The sequence below is a fragment of the Hippocampus guttulatus genome, chromosome 17, assembly GCF_054856545.1.
Source record: "Hippocampus guttulatus isolate MCC_2025c chromosome 17, RoL_Hgut_1.0, whole genome shotgun sequence".
Taxonomy (NCBI): Eukaryota; Metazoa; Chordata; class Actinopteri; order Syngnathiformes; family Syngnathidae; genus Hippocampus; species Hippocampus guttulatus.
Window position 1 is genome coordinate 4103291 of NC_141277.1, and position 27957 is coordinate 4131247.

A 27957-nucleotide genomic window follows, 5' to 3' on the forward strand; every position below is an offset into this window, starting at 1 on the left:
TAAAGAAAGCCGTGCACAGTGATACCCAACATACAAAAGATAAGTCAGTCAGTGATTGCTGACCACCGTAGCTGCGGAAATGATCCAATTCCGTTAAATTGCTCCGAAAATGACTTTCTTTATGACAAAGTAGCTTTGTTCATCGATCTTTGCCAGTGATATATAGTGACCGGCAGAACAGTTAAATGGCAGCAGGTGCCAATAACGCAATTGTTGCCACGACTGTTCTTTTTTTCATATTTGGTGTTTTTCAAAACAGGAGACAATACAGAAGCAGTCGGTTGACTTCTTAACGTGATGGCTTCCTGACAGGTGGCATTTTGAAAGGAGCCTGGGGCGCACAAGAAACCCACAGAGAGAGCGGGGGGGATGATGCATACTGAGTAAGTCGTGTGGAATCTCGCACATGTTTATAAACACCGTGGAACTAATTGCATGTGGTCACTGTGTATTTCGTGCAGGCATAATGTCAGCGTATTCCCTAGAAAATGGAGAGTGGGGAATGGCATTGGAATGAGTAAATAATCGTGGTATGTTGCGTAGCATTAGATAGATAGATAGTGTGTGTGCTTTTTTTAAATTTACGTTGAAACAGCGCCGTATACTGGACATGAAATATATTATTTTATTATTATTATTTATATGCGGCGCTGCAGTGAAAAAGTCAATGCTGACATCTAGCGGCAAGAGCACACAGTGTCCGGAACATATGTTTGCACACTCCAGTTTGTAGCCGGAATTTAATTGAAGACGTACTGACGTCATTGGTGCAGATCACTTCCGTTATCTCTCCCTCCGCCACCGGAAAACCTGCGACCAACTGCCGCTGTCACAAAATGCGCCGGCCGTCAATAGGCAAGTCCGATCGTTTATTTAATCGAATAAATTGAGAACATTCGATATGCTGACGAGAGCACAGAAGCGGATGTGGAAGTATGTCGAGGAGGGCAGCCTCTTCAAACTCAAGACATACCTGCGGAAGCACCGGGACTTAGACGTCAACTTCTCTCAGGGCAAGAGGCAAAGGAGCCCGCTGCAGCTCGCATGTAGCCTGGGGGACGACGCCGTAGTGCGGCTGCTGCTCGACCACGGAGCCGATGTGCTCCGGGCCGACAAGAAAGGAGACACGGCGCTACACGTCGCCGTCAACAGGGCTCTTAAACGCGGAAAAACTGGTGGGTTGGACACGAACTAGCTACCATGAAGTCGCTGTGGATGTGTTTGTTGTTATTAAGCCAGCCGGACTTCAGGACAAGGCACTAAACTCAGAACAAAATGGGACAACCAATCCTAAACCCCTCTGACTGCTTTGATTGAAAAATAAGGAGTTACTGCACAATAATATTCCTCTCCAATGCTTGCTTGTTTCATCGCGGTTTGCATCTGCAGCAACTGATGCAAAGTACTTCTCATCACCGATATCGATTGTTCTTGTTCTTCCTGCAGCTTATGACGACCTGGTTGTGCCTCTCAGAAAGAGTTGCCCGGAAGCCATGGACGCCTCAAACATGGCAGGTGTGACGCCCCAGGACCTGCTGATTGGCTTCAAACACCCCGAGGTAGCATCCGGTTTACATTTAGTAGAGGAATTACTCCTACAGTACAAATGAATACATGAACAGCATTTAGCGTTTCTTCTTCGATTGTCGTGTTTTTAAGATTGCGAGAAGCCAAAAAGGGAAATCCCAATAAAATTTCCATGAATTGCCCAGCTCTAATATGATGCATTGTTGCAGCCTTTTGGACAAGGCGCAAGTGGCCCATCTCGAGCTGACACTGAGAGAGACTGGATGGAGAAGCTGTTTGGCGAATGTGAGGATGAGTTCTGCGAAACCTTTGGAGTTTATGATGGTAAAATCCACGTCTGTCTGTCTAGCTATTGAGCTAATCACTATCATTTATAATTTTTTGTTTTTATTTTTTCTAATTTTCACATGTCCCCTTTTACAGCGGATGACTTCCTTCCTGTCGATGAAGACGAGGAGGACTACGGTGACTGGGCCGATCGCATCAGAAGAGAATATTTTTCCAAGAAGCACGCGGAAGCTCAGAGAATGGCCGCCTCGTCGTTTAGCGGGAGGACTAAGAAGAATAAGCGAGAAGAGGAGGAGCAGAGCTACAAGGAGCTGCACGCCAGGCTGCAGAAGGAACACGAAGAGTATTTGTCTCGCGCCGCCCGCAAAGAGGAGGAAACTCGGCAGGGTAAGAAACGGCACTATGAGCAGATGTGCGCGGCCACGTTTCACGGCGGCGGCGCCCAGCTGCTGAGCTACGGCGACATCCCCTGGCCGGCGCCGCGCGGCACCGTTCAGGAGATGGCGGACGTCATGCTGCACGGCGTGGACCGCAAGGACACGGCTGGCTTCCGCAAGGCTCTGCGCAAGCAACAGGCGCTGTGGCATCCCGACAAATTCGCTCAGAGGTGCGAAGCTCGGCTGGACGGGAAGGACAAGCAGCGCATCTTGGACACGGTGACTGCTCTGTCGCAAGAACTCAATAGACTGGCTCAAAGCCTGAAGCCATGACTTGAGATTTTCGGGTGCTCAATTCCAGCTCCTGCAGAATTTATAGTCATCACTTCTTTCCTCGAAATATTTCTTTCATTAAAACTTGAACAATGCACATGGAATGCGTCTGAGTCTTTATTTATACAGTCGAACGCAATTTATACACAATTCATATGACCCATAACCTGTGCAGGAGAAAAAAAATATTTTCGAGAGAAGAAAAAGTAACTGATGAGGTTTGCGCAAGCGTACACACCATCACAACTGGCTGTCCTCACATTGCAAAACCATGAGTCGTTAATCCTGGTGTTCCATTGGCAACTTTGTACTTTAACCTTTCACACTCGCAGTGGATTTTTATTTGGTAAATTAAAAGGAGTTCTTAAGGTAAACGTGGACAAAGGAGGTCTGACACAAAGGATGGAACCAGCAGACAGTGACGGAATGGTGAGTTGGTTGCCAGGTTTTTAAACGGACCCGCTTTTTCCAGCAACCATAATGTGTCGAAAACGGTACAAATACTGTACCGTAAAAACGCGTTGTTGTCATGCATTTGCGTTAACTGTTTGATTTTATCGGCTTATTGCAATTTACTCATACAATTTACGAATTTGTTCTTCGAGATACAAAATAATCAAACTGGTCCGACTGAATTGAAAACCATCCGATTTCGCTCATTTATACGTTTTGTCATCACATGAATAATGCCAAAAGAATAATTCGTGTTTTTAATGAATCATTTTAATAAAAAGTCATTCTATCTCTCATTCGGATTTTTCGTGTTTACAGAGTCGGGAAGGACCTTTTCCTCCATGGTGATGGGGGCGGGATACATTGGATCTGGCAACCCAGCCCGGACTCAATCTGTTGTCAATTGGCGAGCCGAGGCGGTGCGAATGAAGAAAGGCCAGCGCTCATTTCCCACCCGTGACGCGCTTTTAACCTGCGTGGAGCTGCTAGCTACAACGAGAACTGGATTATTTCTCTTTTAGACCGCCGGTGGTAGGTACCGTTTGTACAAGGCGGTGCTGCGCTTTGCGCTCGGTGTCTTGAAAGCGTCAAGTGACAGGTGTCGAAAGGTATCGAGGATGAAGCCCATCTCGACGCATCTGAGAAGCTTTTGTCTTCGTTTTCGGCCTTTTTTGTCCTTTTAACAGCCCACCTGATTTTGGAAAGGATAACTCGACGGACCTGCAAGGGGTGCTGCAGCATGAGGATAATCCCAATTCATAATTAATCCTCGTAATAATTGGCGAAGGGCTGCAGAATCGCGCGATGCTGCGTGCTGCATTGAGTTTTGTTCCATAAAGACACAATCGGTGACAAGCGCCACGTTTCAAGATGGTGTTTCGGAGTGAAGAGATGTGCTTGGCCCAGTTGTTTTTGCAATCCGGTTCGGAGTACGACTGCATCAGTGAGCTCGGTGAGCTGGGCCTGGTCGAGTTCCGAGATGTAAGTATTCACAACAATTAAAATACATCATATGTATTTTTAGTGTTTTATTATTTTTTGCGGGCTTCCTCGCGTGCATCGAAAGTGAACCTGCATTGTTGTAGAGTAGACCAAGGTCTCCCCATCAGGCATCTGCTAAATCAATGATTCGCAGCTATTGTGCAGCACCACATTTGTGCCACGATATATCATCAGGTGTGCGGTGGGGAAATGATCGCATTTAACATAATTGTTCCGAAAAAAAATATTAATTTACTCAAAATAATATATTTTTATTCAGCAAGCTATGCCGGTGACATTTATTGACAGGCAATTAAATGACCTTCCAGAAGATGCGGTGAAACTGTCTGTCCACTTGTCATTCATACAGCAGAATTTGTTACTAAACATGCAACAGTGAGTAACAAATTTTTGTTTTAAGTATACAAGTGTAATTTGTTCCCTGACCACATTCGTAACTAGCATAAAGTATTTGTATCACAAATAATCACCCTCTTTGAGTGCATTGGCAATCCTATTCATCCAATCCAACCCTTTGTGTTTTGTCGATTGTGCGTTTTAGCCACTAGGGGGCAGTCTAATGAAGACATACGTGAAGAGTTTAACAAAATGGCTCGGCAAGCAGCGGTATTATCGTCGATCTTAGCACAGGATAATAAATATTGTCTGTCTACATGGGTTGCTGCACTGTTTGTTGTCCTCAAGGTCATGTTGAATATGAGTTCTGAATTTGGTCAACGTAGCCTTACAAAGGTCTTTAAAAATGTCTTCCATTTGACTTCCTTACGATCAAAATGGAACATTCTTATTTTAATGCAGACGTTTTATTGTATCTCGTTAGCTGAATCTCAGGGTAAAAGATTCACCATCCATCCATTTTCTGTACTGCTAATCCTCAAAGGGTACTGAGAAACAGAAGATGGTGTTGATGTGCATTTCTTTTTCTTTTTGCACTTTCTATACAAAAATCCAACTGTGCTGTTAACTGAGCTCTCCCCCAACGATCACCATGAACTTTGTTGATGATTTCAGCTCAATCCAAGCGTCAGCTCCTTCCAGCGACGCTTTGTCAGCGAGATCAAAAGATGCGAGGAGATGGAGAGGATTCTGGGTAAAGGCAGCTCCCTTGGGATGATACTTCACGTACGACATCGGCAAAACCAAACCCGTTCTCTATTGCGGCCAGGTTATCTTTTAAGGGAGATCCAAAAGGCTAAGATTGCCGTTCCTGAGGACGACGAGAGCCCGCTTGCTCCTCCGCCGAGACAAGTCCTGGAGATCATGGTAAGTGTTGACAGCCGATGTGCTACCTGAGGTATCAATCCCTCCATCCAGATTGTTGGGGTAATCATTTTAAAAATTTCACTCGCCTTTTCTGAGCCTTTTTACTCATTCACTCCCAAAGACGTTTTTAAACGTCTTTTCAGACTAGGTCTAGAATTGGCTGGAACTGAATGAGTTAAATCAGGGGTTCTCAAACATTTCGGGTACAAGGATGCCTTTTTTAGACGGGGTGTTTTTTGCAGACCCTGCAAGATTACAGTGCATTCGGCGGTGTGTTCCCAACCGTTTACTTGAGCGACAGAAGTCCCAGTTGCCATCACCTCATGAACAAATTGCAAAGAAATCAGGATTCCCCCAAACCGTATGGACTGCTTTGTTGTCATTTTCAGGAGCAGCTTCAGAGGCTGGAGATGGAGCTCAGCGAGGTGGCGAGGAACAAAGAGAAGCTGCGCAGGAACCTGCTGGAGCTCATCGAGTACACCCACATGCTGAAGATCACGCGCGCCTTCATCCACAGCCGCTCCAGAGTGAGTGTCTTTCAGCTCGCTTGCGTCACTTCCGCAAATACGTTAGAGCATCCCTCATCACGGATAAATATGTTGTCGTGTCCCCTTTCATGTGGTAATTAGCACGAGGCTCTTGGTCCCCAATATGAAGAATTCCCCACCATGGAGACAGACTCGGTGTCGGGCTACACTGGCATGCAAAGACTCGGAGCCAAGCTTGGGTGAGCCGCCATCACGCGCTGTGTAGGAGCACACTGCGTGTACTCGAATGGACATAACTTTATCGTGACTTGGCTCCACGTGATTGTGCGCCCGCTTGTAGATTCATCTCCGGTCTCATCCAGCGGGTGAAAGTGGAGGCCTTTGAGCGCATGCTCTGGAGGGTGTGCAAGGGCTACACCATCCTCAGCTACGCGGAAGTGGATGAGAACCTCGCTGACCTCGACACGGTGAGCTAATTTCAAACGCTTGCGTTCTATTTTCGCTTGTCCTCTGTCGGGTGGCGGGTGAGCTGTGAAGAAATCACGTGCCGGTTGCCGAGCCAATCATGGGCGCGCTTGGTGTCGTTTTAGGGTGAGATAAGCAAGAGCGTTGTGTTCCTCATCTCCTTCTGGGGCGACCAGATTGGACAGAAGGTTCAAAAAATCTGCGATTGGTGAGTTCTTCGTCGCCGCAAGTTCCTCGCTTTCAGCCGGTGATGTATTGAGCTCACCGTTCTCCTCAGCTACCACTGTCATCTCTATCCTCACCCCGAAAACGACGAAGAGAGGGCGGACATGTTGGACAGCTTACGCACGCGCATCCAAGACCTCAACAACGTAGAGCGGCTCAGACCGATCGTGGTGGTTTTGTCATCGAACGCGATAAGGCGAGAGCTCCTGTTCCCCCGCAGGTTTTGCATCGCACCGAGGACTACCTGAAGCAGGTGCTCCAGAGGGCCGCGGAGTCGGCGTACGCTTGGGTCGTGCAGGTGAAAAAGATGAAGGCCATCTACCACATCCTCAACCTGTGCAGTTTCGACGTCACCAACAAGTGTTTGATCGCCGAGGTGTGGTGTCCTGTCAGTGACCTGGCTAACCTGCGGGGGGCGCTAGAGGAAGGCTCGGTAAGGAAGGCGCAACATTTTGCTTTGACAAAAGTCGGTGTTTGGTTTCAGGATACGTGTTCCATCATGTTTTATATTCTCCCCCTCAGCGAAAAGGCGACGCAACTGTTCCATCGTTTGTGAACCGCATCCCGAGCACCGACACCCCTCCCACCTTAGTCCGAACCAACAAGTTCACGTGTGGATTTCAAAGCATCGTGGAGGCCTACGGGGTGGGGGACTATCGTGAGGTGAGCCCAGGTAAGCGCCGCGTGGGTCATGCTGGTTCTCAGACTTTTGAGTCCAGGGACCCCTTCCGGGGGGGGGGGGGGAGAAATTTCAAAATAAAAGGAACTCCTTGATTTGTTGTAGCACCGTTATACGGGTATGCACTTTTCAAAATGGTACAACATAATTTGGGTGAGATTATTTTGTGGTGTTGTTTTTTTTTTCTTTTTTAAATTGCAGCACCCTACACCATCATCACGTTCCCCTTCCTGTTCGCCGTCATGTTTGGCGACTTGGGCCACGGCACGGTGATGAGCTTCTTTGCGCTCTGGATGGTGCTGACAGAAAAAAAGCAGATGAGGAAACGCTCCGGTAATGAGGTGAGCATTTCCAGTGCATCACATGATGACGCCCCGCCCCCTCAAAAGATTCCACTAACAGAAATGACCTCTGCAGATATGGGCAACCTTCTTCAACGGGCGCTACATTATTCTCATGATGGGGCTCTTCTCCGTCTACACCGGCCTCATTTACAACGATTGTTTCTCCAAATCTCTCAACATCTTCGGCTCGGGTTGGAGCGTCAAGGCCATGTTCACCAGTCAGCAGTGGACGTATGTTATTCATCACGGGGTTGCAAAAGTCCCTTCACTGGGAACTCGGGGACATCTGACATAGTATGGGAAGTGAAATTGCCATTTGGCCTCGAACTGAAAACTCGAACCACATTTCATGCACGTTTTGTTGAGATGATACAGAACATTTCAAAGAGGCCTCAAGACTGCATGTGAACCCACCTCATGATCACTTTATAATTTATATTCGTATTTAGACCATAGAAGAAATGTTTGTGAAAATCAACATCATAGTTTAATTATGATTTAATATGGAAGTATAAAAAGAATGATTTTTTTTTCACGGCAGTATTTTTATACATTTTGTACGTTTATGTATTTGCTGTACATTTCGAATTTTCATAATGTCATTCACCAGTGGTCTCAAACTCACGGCCCGGGAGCCCTTTGTGGCCCGCAGGGTGATAGTTTTCGGTCCCCTTTTTACACATCAAAGTATTATGCTAGTGTGGCTCATTACGGCATTCACTTGATTGATTACGTGGAGATTTTTTGTGTATTTACTGTATATATAATTGATCAATAGTTTTAGAGTAAAACATTTACAACAAATTTAACTCCCATATAATCCCAGGACATGTGTCCATGCTTTGAGCCTAATGGGAATGGCCTGTTTTGTACGTTACAGGAACAAAACACTTCAAACAAACACTTTGCTCACGTTGGACCCCAACGTTAGCGGAGTGTTCTCGGGCCCGTACCCGTTTGGCATCGATCCTGTGAGTAAATGCACTCAGCGCTTATACAATTAGTCAAATGATGTGTCATCACTTTTCTTTTTTTTTTTTAACTCAACAGATATGGAGCATGGCGGTTAACCGGCTGTCCTTCCTTAATTCGTATAAAATGAAGATGTCTGTGATCATTGGAGTCATCCACATGAGTTTTGGTGTGGTTTTGAGTGTTTTTAACCACTTGTGAGTCGCCACAGTTATACACCAAAATGATGATTGCACAGAAGCAATACCTTAGCTCATCATCAATACGTTCTTCCTTTCGCCTTAGGCACTTCCAGCAGAAGTATGACGTCTATCTGCTGTTTCTCCCCGAACTGCTCTTCCTGCTTTGTCTCTTCGGCTACCTGGTCTTCATGATCGTTTACAAGTGGTTGGCCTTCTCGGCGCGGGACTCCAGTCAAGCTCCCAGCATCCTCATCCACTTCATTAACATGTTTGTCATGCAGGGCAAGGACGTCGCTCCTCTCTACTCGGGACAGGTAACGCCACGCCGCGAAGGACTGTCAACCTTAAAAATATATACAGTATATAATTATATATATATATATATATATATATATATATATATATATCCACCCTCCCCCCCAAATTCCCTTCTGTTTCCCAGATGGGGCTGCAGATTTTCCTGCTCGCGATCGCCATGCTGTGTGCCCCCATGCTGTTGTTAGGAAAACCTCTGTTCCTCTATTGGATGCATCGCGGAGGGAAAGGGCTCCGCAGGCGCAGAGTAGGTCTTCCCTTGGCATCAGGGACCGATTTAATAAGACCTGATATCCGAGGATCTCTGACCACAAAGATTCCATGTGTCCGAAAGTAACATTGTTTACGTCCGCAAGGGCTACGAGAGGGTGAGGCGCGTTAGCGAGGATGACGGTTCGGCAGCGGCAGCTTACGAGGACGATGAAGAGGAGGGACTGGATGAGATGACCCACAGGGACCTTCGTCCTAGAGAGGTGAGAGAAATACCAGTTTACCGTTGGAACACATTTTCGTGCTTTTTTTGTACTATTTTGTGCATTTATATCTGTGTTTGATTCGGGGTCAAAAGTAACTCCTTCCATTTTGACAGATGTATTGCCAACTTTCCCTCAAGAGTAACTTGTTTCCGTTGGCATTTGTGCAACAGTTTGACTTTGCCGACGTGCTCCTGCATCAGGCCATCCACACTATCGAGTATTGCCTGGGCTGCATCTCCAACACCGCTTCGTACCTGCGACTCTGGGCACTCAGCTTGGCACACGCGCGTAAGAGTAGCGCAGTTTGACACACTCGCAATCTATCGCGATGTACTGATATCCGATTCCAAGCGAAAGAAAATGCTCACTTTTGATCCATACTGTCAGGTGGTGTTCATTTAACAGCATGGCCGGTTGTTGTCGTAATGCGCTTGCAGAGCTGTCAGAGGTGTTGTGGGACATGGTGATGCGCCTGGGCCTGCGGATCACAACCAGAGTCGGCGTGGTGTTTTTAGTGCCTGTGTTTGGCGCCTTCGCGCTGCTCACCGTGTCCATTCTGCTAGTCATGGAAGGCTTGTCAGCCTTCCTGCACGCTCTCCGCCTGCACTGGTGAGCTAACGTCATCACCACCCTATGAAACCACATCTTGCCCTCGATTTATTGTAATTGGTTTTCACCATTTGGCAAAAATTGCACGTGAACCGAATGCTAATATGACCGTGTTACGTTTATCTTCAGGGTGGAGTTTCAGAACAAATTCTACCACGGGACAGGTGTCAAGTTTGTACCCTTTGACTTCTCGCTGCTGCCCTCTGTTTTCGAGCACGATGGCCTCCTCTAAATTGTTGAATAGGCAAGCGGAATTGGTAAGGATGCCGCATACACTGGGACAGTTCTCACTGTGAAAATGACAAGGAACCCTCAAGACGATTCACTCTCGTAGCAACCTTTTTTTTCCCCCACCATGATGATTTGAAACAAACACAAAAAAAAAAAATCTACCTGCTCTGCTGACTGCCTTACTTCTCCACCCAGCAAAAATCACAGGTTGTACATTTGTTGATGATTTTAAAAATACAGTTGTGATATCGGGCAACTCTCCAAGGCACGCCGGTGATTTTAAATTACGTTGTGCTGTGGATTATCGAAATTGGATTGAAAACCAACTATTATACAGCACAGTGTACAGTTAATAAACAGTTTCAGGATCACAATATAGTTCCATAACGCTTTACTAGTGATTTGGGTGATTTTAGGTGGGTTTTTGCTCCCCGGAATTTCATCAAACAAATGAAAAGTTCTCGAGCAAAATAAGCACTTTTCAGAAATGATTGTATACACTTTTTTCTTGTTTATGATTGTGACGATGCCAAATTCAAACAATGTATTGGCTATTTGAATATTCAGTCATTTATTTAAATGTAACCTTCTCTGTCATATGTAGAAAAAAATGCAACCAATGCTTCTTGTATATGTTGATATGGTTAATCATGGTATTTATTTAAACAACTATCTGTATGAGAGTCTTGATATTTTGCCATTTTGATGTGTTAAATAAAGCTTTCAAGACTCGCAAGCAATTAGAAACGGTAACGCATTTTATTTCATTAACACGGAGCTATAATCGGGCATACGAGTGCATTCGACACAAGTAAATTCTCACAACATCCTGGCCACCAAGTCACATATATTACATATAAATATTAATGAGGGTTTCCATTTTTATGCGCTATATTCGTGCCGTATTCTGACAACGCGGTCGCAAACGAATTGGCCTCATTTGCGTTGCAATCTACTATCCCGACTGTAGAAGTTTAAATTAATTGAAAGGGGGGAGTATCAATTAAACCGAAGTATATTTAATCTCGTTTTACATTCAAATAGCGAATTCATTTCCTATTTCAGTCTCTTTATTTACTTCTTTTGTCCTCAAACGTTGCCATACACCTGCCGCCGCCACTATATGGCAACGTCGTGAGCTCTTTATTACAACGTTCGTCGTCAAAGTAAAAGTGATTAGAAGACAGGAGTGTGTGCTTTCACACCGGGCATCAATGCAAGTTACTGCCGTATCTTCACAACCGGCGTTAGACACCCCGCCCTCCCCAACCCCCACGCCCCCTCTCGGGGGACTTGGTTGGCGCCGGGAGGAATCTTTTGACAGTTCGTGCAGTAGCCGTCCAGCTGCAGGCTAGCCGCGGTTAGCATCCGGTTAGCTTCGCTGCACAGCACAGCTGGTCTCATCTGGACGGGGAGGCTAACGGCTCCGGGCGGCGTTTTCCTCCGAGGAGCCCATGGATGAGCTGGTGAGGAGTTTGCCCTCCCCGAGTCTGCCGGGGATCCAGCTGTCCCGTCTGGACACGCACAAGGGCTGGCTGTTTAAATGGACCAACTACTTGAAGGGATACCAGAGGCGATGGTTCGTCCTCAGCAACGGCCTGCTGTCCTATTACAGGTACCGTAAAAAGAAACGGGCATGGGCTATGATTAAGGTCGTTATTCCTTTCATGGCCGGAAATTGGGCTTCTTCGAAAAAAAATAAGTGTATACATATTTTTAACGTATTTAGAAAATCCAAACTGATATTAAAACAACCAAACACAATAAATGATTACTGATTATTGCTCAATGTTAAATTGTGTCACTAAGTGTTAAACCCTTCAAATATTTATGATTAAAGTTCAAATAATTCTAATTAATTTCATTAAATTGATTATTCGACAGGCTTAGATATCCACATACATTTCTCTTTTTTTTTTTTTAAATTATGGAATCTTGGAATTTATCCAACAGGCAACAAAAGAGTATTCGGAATTACATTGCACGGCGGAAGATATTCACTCAACACATGATCGAGACAGTACAGTTGTATTTGTACAGTTTGCGCAAAGTGGGAGGGACGATAGAAATGAGTCTTTGATTAATTTTGTTGAAACCAACATGCGCATTCTATGAAACATCTGCTGATTCATCCTGAGGAGATGTTGAAGACAAAACATTTTTTGGGGGTCAAAATATGATGTTGGTCATAATTTTAAGAGGGTGAAGATATTGATTGTGCATGTCATATGTATACCATAATACATACATTGTCCAGGAAGTTAGCAAATATCTTCTTTTGTTCTTTTTTGCCCACCCTCCAGAACGCAGGCAGAGATGGGGCACACCTGCCGAGGCACCATTCCTCTGGCAGCCGCTCACATCGAGCTGGGTGACGCGTGCCACTTGCTGATAACCAACGGAGGCCGTAGCTACCACCTGAAGGCCACCTCTGAAGCAGAGTGTCAGCACTGGTTGTCGACCCTGCAGCAAGCTAAAGTCAATGCCAATGCTCTCATTCATCACTCGGGTAAGGCTTGCACTCTGTTATGTTTCAACGCATTGATGGTGCTGTTTAATGTGTATGGATTAGACAAGGCTATTATCCCTCCGCCATCTGCACCACCCACCCTGGCTCCTGTGCCAGCTCCATTTGAGTGAGAGGCGGTATAGGGGTAATTTAGAATGGATTTATTTTAAGTTGTTGTCTAAGTTTAAGTCTTGTTTTTGTTTTGTTTTTTCCAATAAGCAGTATGTGCTTGGGCAAGAATAAGGCAGAAGATGTCAATGAACCGCTCATATTTATTACATTTACTCCAATGAACTGAACTCCTGGGCCGATGAGCGCTTTTCTCATGACTCAAAATCTGACTGACTTTAGCCACAATGTGAATACAAAAAGAAAAAAAACAGCCTGCAAGCATTCTGTGTGTTGTTTGCTGGACACAAGAGGGAAGTGTTGTTCAAGAAGGACCGGTCAAGGGCGTTTTAAAGTGATGTGGAGCGCTGCAAAGCCTGACGTCATCATGCCGTCCTTCACTCCACCGACACTATCATTAATTTTTTTATTTTTTAAAAGCCATCATTAATTTCCTGATGGCATGTTTGACCCCCGCGTGTAATGGAGTGTCTTAAAATGAATTGAATACACGTCTGCAATTGGGGACTGAGTGCCACGTGACGAAAGCACTCCCGCACATGTACCTCCCCCCTCCCCTCCCCTCCCCTCTGTGTTGTGCTCCGCTATGACGTCAGCAAGAATGAATGAATGACCTTGCTTTAGGCTCCACCTCCCCTTCAGGAAGCACAAGAGGTTAAAAAACAAAAAAATAAACCAAATGAGAGAGAGAGCAGGAAGATTTTCATTCAAAATATTGTTTTGCACACAAGCAGGCAGAAAGGGCGGGATGAGTGCAGACCAATGAAAGTGACCTTGTAAGTAACCGGTTCATTGCTTCGCGCTCGGACAAGATTAAGACTTTAAAATAGAAGCTTTAGGCATCCGCGTTTGTTTCTATGCGTGTCGCACGGCTGCTTTTAGTTTCCTCTGATGGGCATTTGAAGACGGTAGTTAGCGAGCACTTGTCATTTATTCAAAGCTGGAGTTTTTGTGCTTGAGTTGCTCTTTGCATATTCTGTTGATGACATTTTCTACGTGAATATTTTACTTGAACATTTTAGGGTTACTTGGGTCAGAGTTATTTGATGCAACAACTTCGACAAATTGTCCTCTTTTGTACTGATTCCTTAATGCTCCCACTTCCTCTGGCCATGTTAGCATTTGGGCTTCAATCAAGTAATCACGTTGTCTATGAATGGCAAAACCCTTTAATAAGGTTATTTGTGTCCCCTAAAAGTGAATTTCAGCCTTCATAGCGGCTCTGGACGCCAGCGGAAGGATTCCAATATAAAAACATAAATGTTTAACTACTGTAGATTTACGACTCAGGTCACAAGAAAAGGCAGCGACGTGACCACTTTCCAGGAATAAATGAATTTATACACATATTGGATTTGTGGATATTGTAGGAGTGAAGAGATGCCAACTGGGCTGCGGTTATGCTCCAGCAAACTTTCAGCTTGTTAGAGAGTCCAACTTTGATTCCGTCTTCCCACGCGTGTCCATAGTGATGCTCCATCTGTCATTGGTGGGTGTGCTTGCATTCATGAGTCACCAAAAGACAACCAGAAACATCTCCCAACTGTCCAGCGTACTTGTATCTCCAAATCATATGTATTTCCAGATCCACTCCACCTTTACTGCTCGGTGTGTGCTGGCCGGAGAGCAAAAGGTGCTCCACCGTATAAATAACAGCCATTATTGAGATTATTTCTTTCCTGCTTTATATGGGTCATCAAACTACTCCAGACATTCGAAGGGTTTTTCCAACCTCTCCCTGATAACATTTCCCATCCTAAGATTTTGTTCATGTGCTTTGCCCAGGCTGAAAGTCCAGCCCACATGCCCTGCTTTTAAAATCCCTGTGACTGATGGCGAGTCTCAGAAAAAAAAGGGGTGGCGGCAAATTGGACTGCGTCACCCCCCCCCCCACCCCATTACTAAATATAGCCAAGCCTTCTGACTACACAGGCTTATGTTTCCAGGGCAACCATGCTCATTCACAGCTTCCCCTTCGCGTAAAAGGATGCAGTGTATGGGAGGGGCTGTGTCGAGTTTTCACCCGCACGCCTGTGCCAAGGCATTCGCTCCAACTTTAGCAAAATGAGATGGAATAGAGGAACTTGGGTATCCACCTGTTGCCTCCGTCTTGACACCATCAGAGACGCCTTGTTCTTCTGTCTGTTAGCTCACCTTTGACCCTTTTAATGAAAGTAGAAGTGCAATTTTTCCAGAACCTAATGAGGACAAACACTGTAGAGAATAGATGGATGAAATCCGCGTGTTTCTCTTTGGTGTCACTGAGCAGATGACTCGGGAGATGAAGAAGGTCCTAGCCCGCATGATGCTAGGTTCTTAAGCCAAGGCGCGCTGAAGACGTTAGCCAGCAAGCTGGATGATCTTCGCACCTGTAACGAGCTGATCGGAAAGCATGGCGCCGCCCTTCAGCGCTCCCTCAGCGAATTCGAGGATCTCCGCGGGTGCGTCGACGGCGCAGATAAACTGAAGACGGTTAACGAGCGAGCCGCCCTATTCCGCATCACCTCCAATGCTATGATCAATGTGAGTGTGTGAGCCGGCAGCCGTCCTCGTTAGCTTCTGCTCTCCGAGATGGGGGTGGGGGAGATTCGTCGTCTTAAGTTCTGTGTTGTGTTCTCACCTCAGGCTTGTCGTGACTTCCTGGATGTAGCACAGTCTCACAACCGGAGGTGGCAGAAAACCCTGCAGCATGAGCAAGAGCAGCGTCACTATCTGGAGACCACCATTGAACAGCTAGCCAGACAGCACAACAGCCTGGAGACGGCCTGGAGGGAGAAGCCCACCTCGTACACAGGTGAGACGCACCGCCGTCAATACATTACGACTCGGGAGAAATAGCTTTTCGTTGCTGATGCAGGTGTGCAGAGATCTCGCGAGGTGGACGAGAGTGACGAGAACGATGAATTCTTTGACGCCATGGAAGACGCGCCATCATTCATAACAGTGAATGCAGAAACCAAGCACAGGTGTAGATTTTGTGTGGATACGAAACGAATCGTTCTGTCTTTCAGTCGTTCTTCGCCAAGACAATTCTTTCCCTCAGGCGCTCCGGGAGTAGTCAGAGTATGATGAGTGGCGGAGTCCCCAGTGACTGGACCCACAACGAGAACGTAGGTCCCTTTACACACTTCCTTCCTCTTCTGTCTGACACACAGCAGCGAAGACAACGAAATGACAGCCCCCTTGTTGCAATTTCTCTCAGGACACCTCGGACTCAAACCACATGCAGCTACGCAGAACAAGACGCAGCCGCATTCCAGACAAACCCAATTATTCCCTCAACCTGTGGAGCATCATGAAGAACTGTATTGGGAAAGACTTATCAAAGATTCCCATGCCTGTAAATGTGCCTCAAACTGTTTCGAACCACAATTGGAATTCGATTCCACTTGATCGCCGTCTCCCGTCTTCCCGATCGGCGGCAGGTCAACTTCAACGAGCCGCTGTCGATGCTGCAGCGTCTGACCGAGGATGTGGAGTACAGCGAGCTCCTTGACCGGGCGGCTCGCTGCGATTCCTCCCTGGAACAGATGTGCCTGGTGGCCGCCTTCTCCGTCTCCTCCTACTCCACCACCACCCATCGCACGTCCAAACCCTTCAACCCTCTTCTGGGGGAGACCTACGAGCTGGACCGACTGCAGGAATACGGATACCGCTCCATCTGTGAGCAGGTGTGTCAAAGTTATGATTATTATCATCTGGCAGTGATTACGTATTCTGGAGACTTTTTTTGCTCCAGAAATGATGGTTTTCCTCATTCCAAAAAAAAAATCATTTTAAGTATTTTAAAGTGGGTCGTTAGTTTTCAATCACCCTGTATGGTGTACTCCCAGGTGAGTCATCATCCACCAGCTGCTGCCCACCACGTCGCCTCCCAGCGAGGGTGGACGCTATGGCAACACATCACTATTGACAGCAAGTTCCGCGGGAAGTACATCTCTGTCATGCCACTAGGTAAGAAGCATAAGCGGCGTGTGTTTTCATGCTTTCCTAATTTAGTTTCGGGTGATATCTGCATGTCCTTCCATCCAAAATAGGAAAGATTCACCTGCAGTTCCATTCGAGCGGGAACCATTACGTGTGGAGCAAAGTGACCTCAACGGTTCATAATATTATCGTGGGGAAACTCTGGATTGATCAGGTCGGGTTTTCACCTCATTTTGTTCATTTTGGGCACATTCGGGGAATTAATCATTCAAACTAAGACACTTGAATGCTTTGTTTGCTTTGTTTCTGACAGTCCGGGGACATCGACATTGTAAACAGCACCACCAAGGACACCTGCCATCTCAAATTCTCGCCCTACAGCTACTTCTCCAGAGATGTCCCGCGAAAAGTATGATGGCAGCCCCGTTCCTCCGGTAAGACTCGCAAATGTGCGCATAGCTGTAACGGCAAGTGATTTCTTTTCCAGGTGACAGGCATGGTGGAGGACATTGAGGGCACAGCGCATTACATCCTATCAGGGACATGGGATGAAAAGATGGAAAGTGCCAAAATAGTAGACAGCAGTCAAGGAAGTGGAGGCTCCGAAGGCAAACAAAAGACAGTTTATCAGACTCTTCAGCCAAAACTGCTTTGGAAGAAATACCCTCTCCCGTACGCCCTTTCAAACTCCTTCCCACCTTTCTCTGCAATGACCGAATGCGCCATTGCTCACTTCCATCTTCCCTTTCACTTCCTCAGGGACAATGCAGAGAACATGCATTATTTCTCCTCCTTGGCTTTGACTCTGAATGAGCCAGAGGAGGGAGTGGCGCCCACCGACAGCCGCATGCGTCCGGACCAGCGGCTGATGGAGGCCGGGCTGTGGGATGAAGCAAACACACAGAAGCAGCGTCTCGAGGAGTGTCAGAGGCTAGAGAGGAAGAGGAGGGAAGTCCAAACCATGCAAGCCATGGAGGAAGGTGAGTCCATTCAATATTTTCGATGATACATTACATTGTTCTAAAAACCGAATTATACAATTCAGCGTTGTTTTGTTTATGCTAGAACAGCTTTAACTCTCCTCAGAGTTATACTGCCCCCCAGTGGCCATGTCGCCTACACCAAACGAATCTGCCTTTAATTAATCATGATGCACAAACGGTTTAATTCTTTGGCCTCCATTTAATTAAAACGATATGTTTTTTAAGATGATTTTGTGATTAATATAAAAAAGTTTTGCATTTTTTACATACAGTACATATTTTAACTTTATTCTGGATATATCATTCTAAGCTAATCTGCTAATGACCTGACCCTTCTGCTTTAAAAATCAAGAGTGGCCCTCCTCCATTGAATGCATCTAATACGCAGCTGTTGTGAAAGCGCTGTATGAATAATGAATAAAGATGTATTGTGAATTTAGCGGCAGTCAAAGCACATGTCGGCAACGACTAACATTTTAGGTGCTTAGCATTAGCACATTAGCATAGTTTCTGTTAACCATAGAGTTCTGTTCTGTGTAAATAGCGTGGTTGGGTATTTTCCAATATGTGTTTTAGGCCATCTAAAATGCAACAACATCAGTTCAATACAATCCATGATCTATCTATGTGTGCAGGGCAAGAGGTGGATGTGTACCAGCCCCTGTGGTTCGAGAAGAGAACAGATGAAACAACAAGAGAAAGCAGCTACGTCTACAGGGGAGGCTACTGGGAGGCCAAAGAGCGGCAGGACTGGAGGATGTGCCCTGAAATCTTCTAGAACAAATGGAACCAGTGGCTGACACTTAGACATGGTGGACTAACGTATATGGTCAGATCATATGTCAGCCAAAACATACTTGTTGCTGTTCTCGAGATTGGAAGGACACGCTTCTTGATACTTGCGTCTTCTGACAACACCCTACTTCATTTACATGATTGAATTCTGAAATTGCCTAGATGGGAGAAAGCTCCTTTCCAAGTAAATGTTTTGGCAACAATAAAAGCTATTGTTAGGATGTAGGCTACGTTGACATAGTTAGCATTTAAACATGAATGAACTAGTAAAGTGAGGTCTTCATTGTTCCTAGAGAACAGTCATCATCCATTATATGAAATGTATGCAATCTGACTTTTAAATCGTAGATTAAGTGGAAGGGTTGAAATTTCATTGAGACCGTATGTTGCTTTAATTACGTTTTCACTGAAGGACATAATGGATTGAGCCTAGATAATCGGGAGTTTGACCGCAACAAATTTGTGGGCCTTGTTGGACCTGTCACAAATGAGTTATAAGAGTGCTTGTGCCATGTAATTACCGTTTAGAGATGTCTGCAATAAGTCAACTGCACTCTTACTTCAAAAAATAGGCTCAGGCAGCAAAATGTGCTTTTAAGATGCACAAAAAAAAAACAACCTTATACTGTATTCTGAATGCCAATTTATTTATATATAAACATCCTATTTATTAAGGATCAATAATGCTACAAAGCAGCACAAGTACCGAAGGCTTTGGGCGCAACTCCGCTTTAGTATGGACATTTAAAAATAATAATCAGTTTATTGTTCACATATATGAGTCGCTGGTTGACTTTTTTGCCTGCCTTTCGGAAAAATATAGTAGAAGTAGAATGATGTCGTTCAAAATGATTGTGAAAGGGTTTCCATATTTACTTGACTCTCCTGTTTAACATTACGTCAAGAAAATACACTACTGTATAAATATGAGATGTTTGGTTCGGTTATACTTTTGAGTTTTTCGGCTGTGCGTTGTTCGGATAAAGCACAACAGTGAAGTTTACACCCAAGTTACCCAAATACCAAGCTTTTGACACACTACATGTACAGTAGCTATGCATGTTTATTTGGGGGCGCGGGCGCGCTTGACTTGAACACCTGTTTAAAAAGTGGTGTGAAGCTCTTTCAAATAACTGTGAGTGGGACTCTTACTGGAACATGTGAACTCACCATTTGTGCCCGACGACCTTGAAAATGTTACCTTTTTTTTTTTTCGAGCTCAAATAAAAACCCAACGCTGGGGTAGTGTTTACTGTCCATGCCGGTACTCACTACTGTCAGTGTTCAAGGGGCCATACATTGACAACTGTATGATTGACATGCTTTGATATACAGTTAATTATGAGCAACATTTTTTTTCCTGTTTGTCTGCTTAATTATATGGAATGGAAAGTTTGTATGCCTTTTTATGCCAGAACTGTTTTTTTTTTAAATCTCTGCAACAGGGCAGTTTATAGTATCTAAACACTTGCAGAAACTGAATGCAAGTGAGAGGGCAGTCCAGAAAGTTCAGTCATAATAGTTGTGTATGGTAATTAGGGAGTGGCTTCGCACCGAGCAACTAATTCCATGGGTGTGACTATAAAGATGTGCAAGTGAATCAACACTGTCTCAGATGAATGTTAGTCATCAGAACTGTAGTGGAGTCGGTGTGCAGCAGGTTAGTGCAAAGGGCGTAGGCCCTGGGAAAAGACAGTGTGTATAAAATGTATTGAAAATAAATTTCTAAATATTATGTCTGTACATAGTGAATGATTGTCCAAATGCACCTAATACAGTGGTCAGTGAGTGTGTTCATACGTATCAATCGGTGCATTTTTGTGAGAATTAATGTTTGAAACACCTAAACCTTTTGTTATATAATTTTTCAGCAGGGAATCAATTGTTCATTAGGGCGGCACAATGACCCTGCTATTTCAAAACATTTACTTTAGCCAAGGCACATTAAAAAATGTCACATCACACCATGAAAAAAGAGTACTGTATAGTAAACGAAAACAGACCTTGTTTCAGTTCACAAATGGTCTGAGTGTGAATTCATATTTGGTTGGATATACTCATTAATTGTGCCTTCTGCCATCCAATGTAAAAAGTTAGCCAGCATAGATAGCTAAAGAAAAAGACACATTACTTGCAATATATAAATGTGAAACTAAACAGTCACTCCAAACATAGGCTGTTTGGAGACTAAAATTATCCCTTGTTCCTTTCACATGACATTATAAAACAAACCCTTTCCTGTCCTTTGTCCAAGGCAAAGGGATTGAAGAAACAGGGTTGATGGTTTCAAATGTGTTTTTCTCCTTCTTTACTCTACCACCATCGTTTGTTTTCAGTGTCAGTTGAAATGAAAACGTAAAGTATGGGAGATTGCTTGGAACTAAGAAAGAAGTTGCTTGTCAACAGGTAAATTGCTTCCACAATAGACGTGGCGGATCGTTCAGTCAGATCACAGACAAGACTTCCTAACTGACTTTTGGTGTGCTGTGGAGTTTACATTAAATGATGATTAATGTTCTTATAAATTACGGTAAATGCATAAGAATATAGAGACAAATACTTATTTATGCCGATTCATACTTTTGAAGTTATTTAAAAAAAAAAACAATATTAAAAATCTTTGCTGCGCACTAATGTAGAGGGGCCATGTCTTGAGTTTCCCTTTGGCCTTCAAATGACTGCTGTACATACATGGCTCCAAAATGGTGCGCTGGCACTTTAATTGGAAAGAAAAACACGCAGTGCAGGTGACGTTTTTCGAGACCGCCTTGATGCGGTGAGGTTGCGATGTTGTCAATCCGACACTCTACTTTCAATGAGCTCGCCAAAGGGCAAACCAATGAGCAGCGAATGTTGTATGATTTGAGGGAAATGCGCCGCAACGTGAGCGGAGCGCAGTCGACGTCACGAAAGTGAAAGGCTAAGATGCTTTTGATAGACTGCTAGCTACCCACGAACGAACGTTAGCATGACAACACGACCGAGGGGAGACCGGCTCTTTGAAAAGGTCAAATAAGGTAAGCGTTTAGAGTTGTATTAAAACAAACTACTGTTGTCCTTAATATAGATATTTTTGCGTTGAACACGAAGCTATATCAAACCACGCTAATTTGAAACGGCGGGATGAAATGGTTCGCTGTTAGCTAGTTGACGCATAAAAGACAGCGATCGGCTGATCGGCTTTGTAAAAATATTCAGGAAGATGACTCGAAGCTTTTGTGGCAATAAACTTGGAGATGCATTGTGGTTAACTTTACGGTGAATCTTGACGCGTCTACTTTGGCATTTCTATATTCATTCACCCATTACGTCATCTGCATTTTTTTTCCGCTCAGGCGTGTGTCACAGGCAGTGTTTGGTTCGGTCGGCAAGCAAGTTAGCGCTACATTTCCAGTCTTCTCTGGTTCTTGTGCTTTTCCAATTTTTTTTTTTTTTTTTTGGGTGCGATGTACCGCAGTTTATTTGTACCCTGGCAGGTCGTTTCTACGTCATCAAAATAGAAGCACGTGGACAGAGGCGGAAGAGAGGAGTGCCGTAAGATTCAGCAATTTCAGCATTGTCGTAATTTTCTTAAAAACTAATTTTGAAGTTCCCAAGTGTCTTCATACCTTATCTTTTGCCACCCTGAATGTAACCAGGACCATGAATCTTAGTTGAACAAATGAGCGGTGCTGTTTTGAACATTTTTAATGTGGCTTTGAACCTGTTAGAGTAGAGACAGATACAATGTTGTCAGGTTTAAAAGTGTCATTTTGTTACATGCTTGATTGACCTCGAAATGCTTGTGTTCAGAACGTCTTGCACACAATGGAAGCACAGAGAACCAGGGGTCAATTTGAGGTGAAGGGACCCAATATCACATGGTACCTGAACATCTCTGACATTACTCTATGATGGCCCTGAAACTTCCACAGCAGAGAAAGAGTTAAAAGTCAATTTTCCATAGTCCGTCCGCTTTAACGTGTTGTATCGACACTTCCTCAACAGTGAACACGATGATCGCATCATGATCCACGCTGATGGCTTCTCCAAGTACGATGCGAGCGCGCAACCGGGAGGCAATAGCAGACCCCCAGCAGAGATGTTCCATCTGCTCTCTGCAATCATTGTTTGGCTCGTGACCGGCACCACCATCTCCAGCCTCAACAAATGGATCTTTGCCGTGTACAACTTCAGGTACCCCCTGCTGTTGTCCGCTCTGCACATGCTGACAGCCATCGTGGTGGACTACGGCTTGATCAAACTGCGAGTGATCAGCCACACAGGGGCGGTGGAGCAAGAGTTGACCCCTGGGGCTAAGTGTAAAGTCTTCTTGCTGAGTCTTACGTTTTGCGCCAGCATCGCCTTCGGCAACATGGGTCTGAACTATGTGCAACTGTCCTTCGCGCAAATGATCTACACCACCACGCCACTCTTCACTCTGGCGATCTCCACGCTGATCCTGGGCAAGCAGCATCACATCCTCAAGTACACGGCCATGATGCCCATCTGCCTGGGGGCCTCTTTCAGTATCATGGGGGAGGTCCAGTATGACCAGACGGGCTGCTTGTTTGTCATCGCCGCCACCATGTTTAGGGGCGTCAAGTCCATTCAACAGAGTAAGTTGTACTTGGATCTTTTTTTTCACCTGTCTCAAGCTATTCTGGCCCAGAAAAGGATTAGACTTGGGCCAGTGCATTCTCTAATCTGGCCCACCAAGCATTTACCCGTACATTACCAGTGGGATAATATTTGTTGCATTGATTTAGATCGTTTATCCTCAAAAGAATTGTCTTTGGCAGTGCGTTTCACACTATGTAAGTTAGTCATTTTGCTCTGTGTGTAACTTCCCTACAAAATAAAACATTGGCAGAACAAATTGTTTCTGCAAATACGCTGTACAAGGTAACAACTGTGGTGCGACATTCAGGCTTTTTCTGTGTTTTATTGAAAGAAGTTCCAGCAGCAAAGTGGTGGGACTGGGACACATTGCTCTGTGGAATTAATGTCATGCGGAGTGATCATTCCTTCACTAAATGAAGCCAATGTTCCTATTCATCTCAAGTTCTTTTCCCGAGGAGAAGAAACAATTGCCGCAGGCTAAACCTAAAGTAGTTTTTTCTTTTTCCAACAGGAGTGTCGTCTGTGAGTAGATTAGTGCCTGTGACATGGTTAAGTAAGAGCTAGAAAAAAAAAAGTGGACGGCCGCACAATTACATGATTGTCATCGTTTCCTGCTCATATATGGGCAAATTTCATGAAAAACTGTGGAAAAACAAGCACGCTTCACTGTGTCGTCTGACCAAGATGAACCTTGGTTTCCCGTCAGGCATTCTCCTCCAGGAGGAGAAGATCAACTCGGTGTTCCTGCTCTACCTGATGTCCATCCCCAGCTTCCTCATCCTGGCCGTGGCGGCGCTGGCGCTGGAGAACTGGGCCCTACTGGAGTCGCCGCTGCACTACGACCGGCGCCTGTGGGTCTTTATCCTGCTCAGCTGCCTCGGCTCGGTCCTGTACAACCTGGCCAGCAGCTGCGTCATCACCCTCACGTCGGCCGTCACCCTCCACATCCTGGGCAACCTGAGCGTGGTGGGCAACCTCCTGCTCTCCCAGCTGCTCTTCGGCAACGAGCTGTCCTCGCTGAGCTGCGCTGGCATCGCCCTCACTCTGTCGGGCATGCTCATCTATCAGAACTCCGAGTTCATCGTCAGCTACATGGACACGCGCAGAGTCAAAATGGCGGATTCACCAGGTGAGAACAACACGGATTCCACCGACATGAGGTATCGCCAGCAGAGAACAGAGCACAAGACAGACTGAACTGCAGGGAGTTCTGGTTGAAGGGGAACTCGAGTCAACAACAAAAATATGTTCCATGCGCTTCACTAGTCTCAACTCGGCATTCTGATTAAACTTGCTATTGTGCAATATGAATAGAGCAGCAAAATCCACCCGTTTTTTTAATTTTTTTTATCTATCTCAGTTGGCATCCAATTTGTCCCTTGCTGTTGGCTGAAAATGGCAATCGTGGCTCACCTGTTTTCTGGGTTTGGTCATGTGACATTGGCAAGCTGAGCCCGGAGTCATTTTCAGGCGATGGCGAGTGGCAGCGCAAGGCAAAATGGCCGCCTTGTGAGATGGATAAAAACGGTGTTTTGAAGAACCCCCCCCCCCCCACACACACACAAATTCTGCTTCATTCATTTTCCACAAATGCAATATTGGGCCGAATGCCGTGGTTAGACTAGCGGGGCCCCCAAATGGAACATATTGTCAGCTCAATTTTGGACTTCCTCTTGAAATAGTCGAGAGCGGCCGGCCTTACGAAGTGATCCTCACTGATGATGATGATGATGATGTGCCATGGCACAGGAATCCCTCACCACTTCAAGGGATAGGGACAGAGTCCCTACTGCAAGTAGTCAACACCCACCCCCACCCCAAATGCCTTTAATTTTAAACTTGAATTGGATTAAATTGATCACCCAAGTTCTTAGTCACTTGATTTTGTGTATCAGATGATACACAAACACATAGGTTTGAATTAAGATGCACAATGTTGGAAAAAACATCAACGCGATATGGATGTTGACTATAGCGATAGAAATTATTGTGATATTGAACACGTACCGAAAAAAATTTAATGTTTTTTTTTCCCACGCAGGGAAAATGAGCAAGCTCAATGTGTTCTTTGATAATGCATTGTAATTCCCCCTCGATAATGTCCGAACTATTTGGTGATGATGCGCATTTAAGTTTGCGTCCGACTGGTCCAATTCAGATAAAAGCAACACGTTTACAGAACGTACGATGCAACGCTGCTGCAAGATTTTCCCGGTGAATCACTGATGTTGCCCCCCACTCCTAAAAAAAAAAAAAAAGAATTCTGAATTGGTGATGGATTACTGTCCTCAACCGTCATCCGCATTGTGCCAATTCTACTGTCCTGTGGAGACCAGAAGCGGTGGCCTTTTTTTGTTTGTTTGTTTGTTTTTTTGTTATTTTTAAATCATGCAGAATGACCACTCCTGTACGTACTCTTCTGTTTGAATCGCACTCCAACATGGCCTACAGGTGGTGTGTTAAAAGCATGTAGGCGCACTTGGGCTGTTTGGAAACCTCTTGGGTTACATGAACTCGTCACCTAAAAACTCCACTGTGAAATAGGGACGTAACGATTAATGCCAACGCACATTTAGGTTAGTTACCATGTGCAATTTGAATGACGTGTTATGACCTCAGCGGTTGTATTTTATGTCCTACAGACCCCCCCCCCCCCCCACACACACACACACACACACAATTTAGCAGTCCAAAGAGAAAATCTACAAAAGTATGTTACAACCAGATATACCACATACTGCAGCGGTTATCACTCCCATAAATCAGTCATGCCGACCAATATTTTTTTTCAACATCTCGGTCAAGAAACATTGCTTGTTGCCCACTTCAACAGCGTTGTGAATGACATGATGCTTTGCGCCGCTAAGCCCATAGGGGCGCATGGCAATAAAATGATCGGCCAATCCAACTTTTTAAAATTTCGCCAACCTCCACACAGCTTAGTGATATTATGGAGGCGATAATCGTTACATCCCTACGGTGAAGCAGACGTTGACGTTTGAAGAAACACTGTGTATTATGGCACTGTTACACAATTTTCTGGTTTTTAAATCTTTAATGAGGGCGGACTATGATTTTGGCAGTTTCACAGAAGCGCACAATGCCTAAACTGGAGATCTGGAGAGAATACTGTTTAAAAAAAAAAAGTGGTGATAGTGTAACAGCCAGTCACTATATGACGCGGACCTAAATAGATGAACAAAGACGCTTGATTTGTCAATGGGGAATGATAACTTACAGAGCGATTGAGTCAAGCCGGATGATTTTCTCTAACCCAGGCATTGGGAAAAACAAGTGTCAATCAAAAAGAGAGAGAAGATGGAGCTGCCCTCAAAGCCTCCATCTTGAATCCCAGCCAATGTCACTTTGACCACAGAGGACTTTGTGCTTCATATTCTGACACACGTTTTCTAAACTGTACCTCTGCTGGACAATGCCTCTCTAAATATGGTTTACTGACATTTTATTTAATGTGTCTTAAAAAATATTTATGTATTTATTTGTCAACAATAAGAGCAGTCACTGGCTTTGAGGTGTCTTGCAAAGGTTTGTGTTGTTGGACGTGCGGCTTTGCCCGAAGGCAAAGGCCTCAGGACGATGGTGTAGATTTCCTCCTCCTTCACATGGAAACGTGGGTGGGTGTATGTATGTGGGTGTGGGTGTATGTGCGTGCGAAACGGTAACGTTTGTTGAAGCGTTTTCCTTGCACTGCGGTGTCAAACTGGTTTCACGCCAAAGGGACGCCAAAGCCATTCTTGAGGTGGAAATACAATTTATTTCGGTCGTTCAATCCGAAAAAGTGAAACTCGTATTTTACGCATACGGAGTGAAATATTTATTCCTTTTGCGTTATTTTACTATAACGTACAACTAATGAAAACCCAAAACCCAACATCTTGAGAAATGTAACGAATTTGAACTTGGATTATGTTGCTTTTCATCAACAGTTTCAGAGGCACAATGTTCACTTGATGCATCTGGAAAGTGCTGAGTGCAGCCAAGGACTGCCCCTTATATTGCAGTTGAATGGAGCTTCACTGGAAATAGAAGGTCGCAATTGGACTTTTGAGAAAAGTATTTTCAAATGTGTTGATTGAATCTGTAAAATATGAGTTTCACTCCCCCCCCCCAATGAACTCTCCCCATCTCCTAATTGTATACGGTTCGGCCGTTGAACATGCCTCATCCATCCCTGGACTGTTGAAGTTGTACTCTCAAATTTGATAGATGGTTTGACACTATCGGAATACCTCAAGCCGCTTTGGTTGCACGCCACCCGGAAGCAAAAAAAAAAAAAAAATGAAAGTCCAATTGATAAGTGACATGTTACAAGCACGCCTGTTCATCTTTGCGCTTAACACTAATAGTGCACTGATAAACTTCAGAGCTGCTGATTGGATGTACTTGTTGTTTGATTATTATTGACATGATGGTTTTTTTTTTTTATTATTGTCCCGAATGGCGGGTTGACCATTGAGGCATTCTTGAAAAGAATTTGCCGTTTTGTTTGGAGGCAAATGTGTGTTAGAGCGGGGAGGGGGCGGGGGGGGGGGGGGTGACATGCAAACAGAATCTGCTGTTTTGTCATTCGAAATAAAAGGACTGGTACAAGTATTTACATTTGAATTGCTCGTTGCTCTTGTGGGTGTGAGACCTAATGTCACCCCTTTTCTTTTTTTTTTTGTATGTGAGCCCGTTCCACAATGTTCAGCATTGTTTTAAGATTTAGTGGAGAGGTAATGTTATGGACTGGAACAAGTTTAATACACATGAAGTTGTCTCA

At 44.9% G+C, this 27957-nt stretch overlaps 4 protein-coding genes across 4 annotated transcripts; all 4 read left to right on the forward strand.

Moving 5' to 3' along the window:
* The first annotated feature begins 389 nt into the window (after positions 1 to 389).
* nfkbil1 (nuclear factor of kappa light polypeptide gene enhancer in B-cells inhibitor-like 1) lies at positions 390 to 2622 on the forward strand. Its single transcript, XM_086134382.1, has 4 exons — positions 390 to 1175; positions 1447 to 1559; positions 1737 to 1851; positions 1951 to 2622. Exons 1-4 carry the CDS (start codon positions 902 to 904, stop codon positions 2523 to 2525), a joined length of 1077 nt encoding a protein of 358 aa, XP_085990508.1. The 5' UTR covers positions 390 to 901; the 3' UTR covers positions 2526 to 2622.
* A 209-nt stretch (positions 2623 to 2831) lies between these two features.
* Positions 2832 to 10976, forward strand: atp6v0a2a (ATPase H+ transporting V0 subunit a2a). Its single transcript, XM_086134704.1, has 21 exons — positions 2832 to 2954; positions 3297 to 3959; positions 4992 to 5070; positions 5146 to 5243; positions 5633 to 5770; positions 5873 to 5970; positions 6072 to 6198; positions 6322 to 6404; positions 6474 to 6567; positions 6642 to 6854; positions 6944 to 7094; positions 7302 to 7441; positions 7518 to 7675; positions 8325 to 8415; positions 8495 to 8613; positions 8702 to 8912; positions 9041 to 9160; positions 9270 to 9386; positions 9560 to 9677; positions 9827 to 9998; positions 10128 to 10976. The coding sequence occupies exons 2-21, from the start codon at positions 3849 to 3851 to the stop codon at positions 10228 to 10230; spliced, it is 2541 nt and encodes an 846-aa protein (XP_085990830.1). The 5' UTR covers positions 2832 to 2954; positions 3297 to 3848; the 3' UTR covers positions 10231 to 10976.
* Positions 10977 to 11536: 560 nt separating this feature from the next.
* osbp2a (oxysterol binding protein 2a) lies at positions 11537 to 20307 on the forward strand. The gene is made up of 14 exons (XM_086134705.1): positions 11537 to 11844; positions 12533 to 12738; positions 15137 to 15390; positions 15493 to 15661; positions 15725 to 15833; positions 15911 to 15977; positions 16070 to 16207; positions 16293 to 16538; positions 16701 to 16821; positions 16905 to 17008; positions 17108 to 17203; positions 17282 to 17466; positions 17554 to 17774; positions 18413 to 20307. Exons 1-14 carry the CDS (start codon positions 11684 to 11686, stop codon positions 18553 to 18555), a joined length of 2220 nt encoding a protein of 739 aa, XP_085990831.1. The 5' UTR covers positions 11537 to 11683; the 3' UTR covers positions 18556 to 20307.
* A 1012-nt stretch (positions 20308 to 21319) lies between these two features.
* Positions 21320 to 27788, forward strand: slc35e4 (solute carrier family 35 member E4). Its single transcript, XM_086135511.1, has 3 exons — positions 21320 to 21589; positions 22560 to 23170; positions 23881 to 27788. Exons 2-3 carry the CDS (start codon positions 22579 to 22581, stop codon positions 24369 to 24371), a joined length of 1083 nt encoding a protein of 360 aa, XP_085991637.1. The 5' UTR covers positions 21320 to 21589; positions 22560 to 22578; the 3' UTR covers positions 24372 to 27788.
* The last annotated feature ends 169 nt before the right edge of the window (positions 27789 to 27957 follow it).

Coding starts and splice junctions, on each gene's coding strand:
- osbp2a (XM_086134705.1), top strand. CDS start 11,684: ATGGATGAGCTGGTGAGGAGTTTGCCCTCCCCGAGTCTGCCGGGGATC. Junction 15,391..15,492: donor CCTCCAATGCTATGATCAAT/GTGAGTGTGTGA, acceptor TTCTCACCTCAG/GCTTGTCGTGACTTCCTGGA. Junction 17,204..17,281: donor CCAGAGATGTCCCGCGAAAA/GTATGATGGCAG, acceptor TTTCTTTTCCAG/GTGACAGGCATGGTGGAGGA.
- nfkbil1 (XM_086134382.1), top strand. CDS start 902: ATGCTGACGAGAGCACAGAAGCGGATGTGGAAGTATGTCGAGGAGGGC. Junction 1,176..1,446: donor TCTTAAACGCGGAAAAACTG/GTGGGTTGGACA, acceptor TTCTTCCTGCAG/CTTATGACGACCTGGTTGTG. Junction 1,560..1,736: donor TTGGCTTCAAACACCCCGAG/GTAGCATCCGGT, acceptor GCATTGTTGCAG/CCTTTTGGACAAGGCGCAAG.
- slc35e4 (XM_086135511.1), top strand. CDS start 22,579: ATGATCCACGCTGATGGCTTCTCCAAGTACGATGCGAGCGCGCAACCG. Junction 23,171..23,880: donor CGTCAAGTCCATTCAACAGA/GTAAGTTGTACT, acceptor GTTTCCCGTCAG/GCATTCTCCTCCAGGAGGAG.
- atp6v0a2a (XM_086134704.1), top strand. CDS start 3,849: ATGGTGTTTCGGAGTGAAGAGATGTGCTTGGCCCAGTTGTTTTTGCAA. Junction 3,960..4,991: donor GCCTGGTCGAGTTCCGAGAT/GTAAGTATTCAC, acceptor TGATGATTTCAG/CTCAATCCAAGCGTCAGCTC. Junction 6,855..6,943: donor GGGCGCTAGAGGAAGGCTCG/GTAAGGAAGGCG, acceptor TCTCCCCCTCAG/CGAAAAGGCGACGCAACTGT.